The sequence below is a fragment of the Podarcis erhardii genome (assembly GCF_964252035.2).
Source record: "Podarcis erhardii genome assembly, chromosome: 7".
Taxonomy (NCBI): domain Eukaryota; kingdom Metazoa; phylum Chordata; class Lepidosauria; order Squamata; family Lacertidae; genus Podarcis; species Podarcis erhardii.
Window position 1 is genome coordinate 14932006 of NC_138511.1, and position 10168 is coordinate 14942173.

The 10168-nt window shown below is 44.4% G+C and overlaps 1 protein-coding gene across 2 annotated transcripts in view; it reads left to right on the top strand.

The window, feature by feature from the left end:
* IFFO2 (intermediate filament family orphan 2) overlaps positions 1-9222 on the top strand; it is a 46623-nt gene extending 37401 nt beyond the window's left edge. Inside the window, exons 7-9 of one of the 2 annotated variants that reach the window (XM_081871071.1) lie at positions 930-1022; positions 1718-1848; positions 2348-9222. In XM_081871071.1, coding sequence (XP_081727197.1) covers positions 930-1022; positions 1718-1848; positions 2348-2456 — 333 coding nt within the window. In that variant the 3' untranslated portion in view covers positions 2457-9222. The remainder of the gene's footprint in view (positions 1-929; positions 1023-1717; positions 1849-2347) is intronic. The other variant, XM_081871072.1, reaches the window with a different exon arrangement.
* Positions 9223-10168: the final 946 nt, after the last annotated feature.

Consider the following 10168-nt stretch of genomic DNA (forward strand, 5'->3'; position numbering starts at 1 on the left):
CTGGGAGAGCTCTGACCTTTCATGGTCAAATTCTTAGGGTACCTCCATTCCTCCCTTTCTCAGTAACATGATAGAGGGTGGTGATGGTGAGAGGTAGGAAGCTTTGTCTCCTTGGCTAGAAAGCCACTGCAGCAGCCACATCTCCTCAGCAATCCACCTTATACTGACTGCCAGGAGCGCATGTTAAGTTGTTCTGTGAACTGTGGTGGTGTGCACTGCAAAACGGTGAGAGATTACACCAAAGTGCTACAGTTGCAAAATGTGGCATACGTTTGTGAAGGCGCCTTTCTAGTGAGCTGCAACTGCCAGGGCGATAAAGCAGTTTTAGTGATGGGCTGGAATTAAGTGACAGATTATTTGCATATAACCATGTGCCTGTGCGTTAGAAGTATAGCTATCAGTGGAGTATTACAGAGTTCAGGCCTACCATGCTGCAGCTCTAAAGGTTTTAAGAGGCTTAAATCCCTTCTAACTGAAAATTACACAACGAAAGGGTAGATTTGCCTTGTAGATCGAGATCGGGAATAAAAGGCTAATTGACTCAGGGAGCTGAGCACAGAGTGCTGCTACTCCCTCTCTCCAGGCCTCTAGCTCCCCAGACGGAGCCAGAACTGAACCATTTTTCTGCACTGCAGGCTTCTGTCTGTAAAGCTCTGCTAGGCTGAATTCTGTCAAGTGGACACTATCTTAGAACAGATGATCTTGAATGTTACCATAATATACTAAATGCATGGAGAACCCTAGGTTCAATCTGCAGCATCTTTAGGTAGGGCCTGGGAGAGATCCTGGCCTGAAATCTTGGAGAGCCACTGCAAGTCATTGTAGACAATACTGAGCTGGATAGGATCTACAGTATTGCCTGGCTCTTTGGCTGGTTCTGGGTGACAGAATTCCTTGCTCACCTCTTCCTGATTTTCTTTATTTTATAGCAAGAGGAGAACTTGGGCAACTTGATCCATGAAACAGAATCTTTCTTCAAAACGAGGGACAAAGAATACCAAGAAACGATAGGACAGATTGAGGTAAGGAATGAGGAGCCTAAGAATTGTTTGTCTGTGTGACCTGGTTGTGTTTAATTAAGGGCAGCAAATGATTAAATCTGATGAGCAGCCACAGGCCGGTCATAGATCAAAATGGTCAGGCTTTTGCCTTATTGCTGAGGGGTAACTTTCAAGGCAGTTACCTTCTCCATCTCTTTTTGCTAATGAGGGCTATGTGTGGTTGAATTGGACATGAGAAGAGAAACAAGGTGGGCAAGGTAATAGGAAATAAAGGTTCTAGTTACAGTTAGGTAGCCGTGTTGGTCTGCCGTAGTCAAAACAAAATAAAAAAAATCCTTCCAGTAGCACCTTAGAGACCAGCTAAGTTAGTTATTGGTATGAGCTTTCATGTGCATGCACACTTCTTCAGATAGGCAAATCAGGGAAGAGTTGGGTGCAACCTGAGAGGGCTTGTGTATGTTATTGCTGAAGGGATACTTCTTTGCCTTGAATCTTTTGGAATTTATGTATATCATAAGCTCAGAACTTTGTCAAGAAAAATGAGGAGGTAGCTTATTACCTCCTTTATAAATAGTGATGCTCACTTCTGTTAGCAGCCTTTAGGCTAGCTGGTGGTAATAAATTGACATTCCATCAAAATGTGCAGGAGGACAGGGAGGACACAAAGTGGTTCTCATGCTTTGCTTGACTTGACTTGGCCCTCTCCTTCTGTGCAGCTTGAGCTTGCCACAGCCAAGAGTGACATGAATCGCCACCTTCACGAGTACATGGAAATGTGCAGCATGAAACGGGGCCTGGATGTGCAAATGGAGACTTGCCGGCGGCTCATTAAAGGCTCTGCTGAAAGGTAACACAGAATCCACACCTGTTAACTTTTATTTGCCCTAGTGGGATGGTGATGGAGAGCTTTCGTTCAGAGGTATTGGGAGGGACTCAATAATCTGAAGACTAGCTGTTCTGAAGTGTCTGGTTTCGCTGAAAGTACCAAACACAGCAGGCCCCAAGATGTAACTGTTTACCTTGAAAATCCAGTTTAACAGCAATACTGTTTAAGTACGACAGATACTTCATGGCACCCAGTGGTCCAGAGCACTAGGGTGCTGTCTTCTCCAATTGTCATCTCACGTTTTGCAATGTCTGCAAAGGGTTTTACATGTCGCTATAAAACTGTTGATGCCTGAAATGCAGCAAACATATTGCCCTTTGCATTCTGGGGAGCCAGTACTTCCCTACTTTATATCCATGCAAGTTGAACATGCTTTTGCCGCTGTTTAACATGGAAAGACGTCTTATTAAGAGGATGGACCTAACCACACTCTTCCTCTCTCTCCCCTTTTCTTTGTCAGCAGAAATTCCCCGTCTCCCAGTTCAGTAGCCAGCAGCGACTCAGGAAACACGGATGAAATTCAGGATGAGTTTGACAGAGAAGCAGACGTTGAGCCCATGGTCAGCTGATAAATAACCAGAACGTTCTGGCGCAAGGAGAGAAGAAAAAGAAAACCCAGAAAAAGAAGAGATTTCACAAATGCAGAGAGATCAGAGACTTCAAAGCCCCTAGCCTTGGGGGTGCCAAGGACTTGATCTAGTATTTTTTCCCACCCCATCCAAGGATTTGGTGCTGTAAAAAACATTTATACTGTTCTACAGATGACAGATGTGGAGTTCTGTAAGAAAAAGTATGTGTATATGGTATTTTAATTGTGCCTTTGCCCCAAGCTGAGCCACTTTGAGCTCCACTGGAATATCATAGTGCTTTTTATATAAAAATGATGATTCTAAATAAGCTTCTGATAGCAGAAGAATGAATTGCTATGGAAGTTTAGCACTGGACTGAAGTGCTGGGCAAATTGGCAGAGCAGGCCCCGTGGCAACTAAGTAGCAAATATCACACCATTGAGCAGCAATGAGGACAAGTGTCTTTCGTGAACAGGATTGAAAGTGTCCTCCCCTCCCAATCTTAGCCCTTTAATGACACCTGCTCTTGGCTCATGCAGTTAGAAGGGATGTGAATTGTGGCTTGAGAGAATCCTTTCAGAGACCTGCACAACACCTTTTCTGCTAAGGTCCAGAACTCTATTAGAAGCTTGGTGGCAAAGCAAGAATAGCAAAAGTCTGATGGGGTGGGAATAACACTGTTTTTAATTACTATGCAAAAACAAGCAAGCAAAGCGTTCGCCTTATTTGTATGGAATGTTAGGTCACTGCTGGGCTTCTCTGAAGGAAGCTGAGCATTCACTTTGCACACCTTTACTTGTTTGTGGAGCTTGTTTTGGCCAAGGGAGCTTCCTACTGCTGCATCTGCTCCCAGTGATCCTTTGGTTCCAAACTTTCTCCCTTCCCTCCCTCTTTTCTTCACCCTCCCCCTTCATTTGTACTTTAGCCATCAAATGATTTCCTCTCAAAAAGTTACTGTAGAGGAAGGACTGCATTTTTGTGCTGCTCTTGGAAGCTTGGAGCGTGATAGCTTTCCACAGCATCCTCAGAATCAGTGTTAACTAAATTATAGGGTGGGTGACATTACCTTTCCCAAGACCCCTCAGCAAGGAACACAGCTTTAGATGTCTTGAAGCATGTCAGGTCCTGCACCTGTACAGTGGTACCTCGGGTTAAGTACTTAATTCGTTCCAGAGGTCCGTTCTTAACCTGAAACTGTTCTTAACCTGAAGCACCACTTTAGCTAATGGGGCCTCCTGCCGCCGCCGTGCCGCAGCAGCACGATTTCTGTTCTCCTCCTGAAGCAAAGTTCTTAACCCAAGGTACTATCTCTGGGTTAGCGGAGTCTGTAACCTGAAGCATATGTAACCTGAGGTACCACTGTATTACAGGTACACTGAAAATAAGTATTACAAGATGTGGATTTTTTTAAAAAAAAATCAAGAGTACAGTATTGTATTGTCTGGCACTAAGGTATAACTGTCACATGCTTTGCTTTTCTGAAAAGCAAGTGAGACTAGCCCCCCACTCCATCCTTTGGTGGCTTAAACACAAACATCTGATGTTTATTTGCCAGATAGTCAGCTGGGGTTGGTGCCATGAACCAGCATCTTCTTGGTCCAGATCACTTGCTGTTATCCAGAACAAAAGAGTAGCTCTTTGCCAACATGGTATCATTTATGCTGCCCAGATTTGGAGGCACAATCACCCTTCTGGCAAAGCTGCTGTGTGTGTGTGGGTGTCAGATATTTATCTCTCCTGCAAAATGCTTCTTAATGACACGAAATGCCTAGAAGAAGCAGCCTCTCCCCTCATGCCTACAGATCAACCCCTAGTAAAAGCTGTTCCATGGCTGATGGGCTCCTTCCCTGCCCCCCGTCTCCGGAGTGCTTTCTTGTCCCATTGGCTGCTGCTTTGGGTTGCTGAAGGTGATGGCTGGTTCCTAGGCAGATGAAACACGTCTGTCATGTGAAGGAGACACTCCTGGGTGGGGAAGTATTTGGCTTCAGAAGGGGAGCTTTACTATATTCCCATCCATGCAAAAAAAAAGGGTGGCTGGGTGGGAGAAGCAATATAAAAAGGGACACTTTGTGTTCGTCCTGATTTGCTGCTTGAAACTCAAGTTTGTTGCTTCTGGTTAGTAGCTTTATGGCCCCCATTGCTTAGCGACCCTTAAAAAGCTTGTTTTTGCAACTTTTGGTCAAGCGCTTCATCACTTTCTCTCTCTGCTTTGGAAAAGGAATCTCATTCCTAAGCCCTTATTCTTTTCACCCCATTTCTATCCAAAGCTGTACCCTTTTCTGACTGTGAGTTTTGCAGCTTTTTTGGGGGGGGGGTGGAGGGGAGACCAGCAGCCCTGTCCTTTCCAAAGGGTTGGGCCTTGGCACTTTCATAAATAGCATCTCAGGGTCCCGGAGCCAGCATTGAATGTTGGCTCTTTCGCTCTGCAGTTTCTCCAGACACTGGGAGACCTGTCTACCCAATCTGGCAGCTCCTGAGTGCAGGTTTTATGCGTACCTGCTAAACTTCAGTTGCCCAGAAATTGTAGGATTTACTATTTCTGAAACTGAGAATTTGAGCGGTTTTTACTTAAGGCCATCCAACTTCATTGCTGCTAATCTTCTTTGGGGGGAAGGGTGTGTTTTAAACTTTAAGAGCATGTGTCAATGTGTTTGCTTTTAATGGCTGGCATGTTCAAGGTAGAGTGTGGTGGGTAGGCATGGGCAGGGGGAACTGGTTCTTGTATGGTTGTATAAGTGGGTAGGGGGATGAGGTTTCACTGGTCAACACGGAGGGCATCAACAAAATGGTTCATTTTGTAATGACTAGGTGGGTACTCAAGTAAGCAGTTATTATTATTTGTATGTGTTAGAGGTAGGTGGGGATTACCTGTGTAAGAATAATGATAGAACAGAATAGTAGTGGTTAAGGTGGTGGTTGGTATCTTTTTTTATCATATGCAACCTGAATTTAAAAATTTCTCTTCACATTTTGAATATGAGGTTTTATTATATCTGAGGGAGCATCAGGGTGAGTTCATGAATGGATCAGTCCCTTAGCAGTACAGTTTCCTTCGTATTGCATTTCTTTCAGTCAGTGCTGCTGGCCTTAGTAGACAGTGGCACCTCAAGATTTGCATTTAGTCTTGTCCGTCCGTAGCAACCAGATTTAAAGCTTGTCAGGAAAAAAAAATGTGAAAATGCTGGACGTGAATTGTGCTGACTTCGCCCCCCCTGTAAAGCTGTAAATACTTTATTTTCTATTCTTGAAGCAGTGTCATATTGACACTTTTTAAAAAAATGAATTACAATTGGGTGGGAGTGGGGGTGGGAATCTTATTTTCTTGTGGGTTTTTAAGGGATTTTTTAAGCCGGCTAATTTCCTTTACTTGTTAGTGAGAGGATGAAGATCTGTCAAGATTCCTAAGCAAACTGGGTTTGTAAAAAAAAGAAAAAGAAAAAAAAAGAATAGGCGAATTCAATAGACGGGCCTTGTGCCTGCTTTATGGATGCATGTTGTTGTTGTTTTAGAAAAAATTGTCCAAAGAACAATAATGTTGAATTATTCCCAGTGTTTTATTACTACATCTTGGCTCAGGCAGTGAACAAGTATGCAAAGCTGCTTTGAAGATGAATGCCAAGGACAAAAAGGAAAACCACCCCCTAATGAAATTCACTTAGCTTAAATGTGTACTCTTCAAAGGGGATGCTGTATTTTTAAAGGTGTTAAGTTCAGACATCATAGCCGTTGTTTGGCAGCATTTGGGGGAAGCTGTGTAACAACCTGCAATAGCTGAAAAACATGCTCACCATCCTTCAGTCAGGACTCTCCAAGGTTTTTGCCTCTCACTAGAGGGAAAACAGAGCAAACCTCCTGTCCTGTCAGTCACTCCACATGCATTATTCAAGAAACAAACCCTTCTAGATTTCCCCATGTGGGAACTGAAATGGAGGTAAGGATGTGGCATTATTATTATTATTATTATTATTATTATTATTATTATTATTATTCAGTCTGAATTATTTGTGTGCATGTGTGTACACAAACATACACATACACAAAGAAATGGGTCAAAATCAGTTTTCTGCATAACATGAAGTAACGCTCAAATCTCAAGAGGGTTTATCTAATGCTAGTTCTGCATGAAGATAATGGACATGAACTGTTGATTTCAGTGGGTCTACTCTGAGTAAAGATGATTTGGATCCAGCCCAAAGGATTCCTGTACTCAACACCATTCCTGGCTAGCTCACATACTCAAAATGTATCAGAGGGGGAAGGATGGTTGTAGCAAATTAGAATCTGAATGATGGGAACCTGTGCGGTGGGTGGGTGGCTGCCTTATCCTCTCACCACTTCATTTTTGAGTTGGCCCAGGTCGATGGTGCTCACAAAAAGAATTCAGAGTTTTAGGAAGGTTGTACCTGACTTAGCACTTTGCTACCTATTGCAGCTTGGCTTGGCAGTCAAAAACAGCAAAGTTCAATGTCCCAAATTTCCACAGTAGCAGAAATATAACTAGCTGATTTGCCCTGCCAGTACTCTGGATGGAAGATTAATAATAGCAAAGATGTTGTCTGCCTTTGTTTCCAACAATATCTGCAGCAACAAGCAGATAGTTTCTGGAAGGTGCTTCCACCTGCAAAAATGATTGTCTGGATTTCCCTCCAGAGCCCTAGGCATGCTCCTGGTGTATGCAGGAGTCTCTCTGCCTTGTATTGGCTCCTCCATCCCTTCAAACACATTGAGCATAATTTGATGAGAGAGCCATTCTAGCCTTGCAACATTCATGCCATGTGCCAGTGCCAGAGTTTCCACAACAGATTACTTGATTGTTGTGTCTCTCTCAGAAGCAGACTAGAAGAGGATGCAGGTTTCAAAACACAGTCATGCTGCTGCAGACTGTTCGCCTGCCTCTATCAAACTTGCTGCTCCAGATGGTCAATAGCACAAACTCAACTTTTCCCTCCTGGTAGGTTTTCAGACCAGTTTTCCAGATAATTCATAGAGGTGAACTTGAAAGCTTCTGTCTGCCAAGCTCTGCCTCCATCCTTTGATGACTCTGGCTCTTTGTGAGAGATGTAGAAAAGGAAGGGCCTTGATCCATCTTGGCAGGAGAGCCAAGGCAAGACCACTTTTTAAGCAGCCTGCTTTAAAAATGGCAATTCTCAGCATTTGTGTCTGGTTTGGAGATTTCAGCCATCGTTTGTTATATAGCCTCTCCTGTTCTGAAGAAGCGGAGACACAAAAGTTTGGGTTGGTGTTTTTGCTATTTTCAAAGAGCTTATTAGCATTTCACACCCTTCATAGCTCCAACAGGCTTGTAGGTAACCTGTCATGTGTATAATTAGTTGCAGATAAAAAGCTGTACCAAAGCAGAGGCCTTATTTTTTCCCACCTTAGGCCCCTAAATGACTGACATAGGGGATGTGTTGTGAGAAGGCAGGCGGACTACTAAAAACTTCTGTGAGCTGGTAACTTTTTTGTGAATGTATCTTGCAGAGCTGCTTTTAGAAATCCACAAACTGCACTTTATTAGGCAAGGTAAGTTCTAAAATGGAGGCCCTGTTGATCTTGGCAAGTGGTGTCATAGGAATTGCATGGTGCAAAATAGCTGCTCGGCTGGTTGTCTTGCAGAAACCTAGGTACAAGGGCTTGGGTGTTGTCTGTTTGCTGTTGGTTTGCTTGTTGGTTTTTTGTTTGCAACTGATGGCTGGTGTTCCTCCAGCAAAGGGACCACAAGGCCCCTCTGTCCCCTTGCAAATTCTGAATTTGCACGGTTGCCTAAAAAATAATAATGCAGCAGAGAAGTTTGTGAGTAGTAATGTGGGCATAGATTGTTTTATGACTTCCGCTATAAGGAATGTATAAGCTATAAGAAATTTATAACGTCCTCCAAATGCTGGTATCCTGTGGTTTTTTATTTTTTTAAGGTGGCTCAATTTTGGGGCCAAAAAGGGTAATCTGGATTAACCCCGCCGCTGCCGCCTTTCTCTTTATGACTGAAGTTGCTGAAGTATTTCCTTTCCAACCGCAAAAAACCTGACTACTTATCGAGTGTGGGATGGGGAAAGAAACTGTTTACTGTGTTGTTGTACATATTGTGCTTTATATTCTGTATATTAGCATTTTAAGGGAGTGGGGATAACCAGATGTAATGTATTTGTGCTCTAATTGGGAGAAAGGTCCAAGGGTTAACCATTTCTTAAGCTTACTCCAGAAGCACATGCCTCCCACCCCCCATCAAAGTGGGATTTCCCTGTTCCTCATCTGTAGCACAGCCTCACATGAGCCTGTGTTTTACTGATGGTTCAGAAACTTTCATTTTGGATAGGGCACCCAGAAATTGTGTGAGCATCCTAGCACTTCCATGCTCCAAGTGGATTGCTGCCATGCATTCATGAGTGCCAAAAAGCTCCCACCTTACACATTCAATCTGATGTCCCAAAGCACTGTGGGGACTTTTCCTCTTTTGGAAAAGGAAGCACACCCACAAATCCCGTCCATCTCTGCTTGAACTGCCCTGTGCTGCTGGTCCTGCTTCTAGGAGAGGAGCTCTGAAACATGGTTCATCCTTCAGTTCTCAAGTTCTTTCTAGCAAATGTTTTTGTTTTGAATAATCTCTCTCCTCCCCTCTCCTTCCCTTTCTTTCACATACCAAACGGGCTTCTCTGTGAATCAGGGATGTACCTGAAGCTTGTTGGTGGGGAAAACGGGTTCTGGTAATTCTTTGTTTAAAAGGAAAAAAAACCCTTACAATAAACGCCAAACTTCCTGGTTATTGAAAGTTTCGTGTGTGTCTATCTTTTTCTGCGGGGCTGGGCAGCATGGCAATGGTGGGCGGAGCCAGTAGCAGAATGGGTGGGGCAGTGGATGTGACTACCCCCTTTTGTTACATTTCATCCAGGCAGAAATCAGGTTTGCATGTCCCTCTCATACACACACCGTCCTTTTTCCAGGCAAAAGCTCTCAGGTAAAGGTAAAAAGGTAAAGGGACCCCTGACCATTAGGTCCGGTCGTGGCCGACTCTGGGGTTGCAGCACTCATCTCGCTTTATTGGCCGAGGGAGCCGGCGTACAGCTTCCGGGTCATGTGCCCAGCATGACGTAAGCTGCTTCTGGCAAACCAGAGCAGCGCACGGAAACACCATTTACCTTCCCGCCAGAGCAGTACCTATTTATCTACTTGCACTTTGACGTGCTTTCGAACTGCTAGGTTGGCAGGAGCTGGGACCGAGCAATGGGAGCTCACCCCGTCGCGGGGATTCGAACCGCTGACCTTCTGATCGGCAAGTCCTAGGCTCTGTGGTTTAACCCACAGTGCCACCTGTGTCCAAAAGCTCTCAAGGAAGTGGCTATAGAGCAGGGTTGGAGTTGGGGCATGGTTTGGCTTGAGGCTTGGATCTCCTTCAGCTCTTGGACCTGAGGTTCCCCACCCTTAATTTAGTCCAATGAAGACTGAGCATGCTCAGTGGTCACAGAACACTGAGTACCTGTCTGGGGAGTAGGGAGCAGAAAGTTGGGGGATGAAATGGAGTGTCCTGGAAGAGTGTAAGGCTGGCAAGAACCTGGAATGGAGTGTTCCACGCTGCAAGTAGCAAGCCCATGTTGCTGCTACAGAACAAAGCTGTAGTTAATCCTCTGTGTTGCACACCAGGCTTCACCAACACTGGTGCCTTGTAAGTGTTTTGGACTAAATCTCCCATCAGCCCCAGCCAATGTTGATGGAATTAC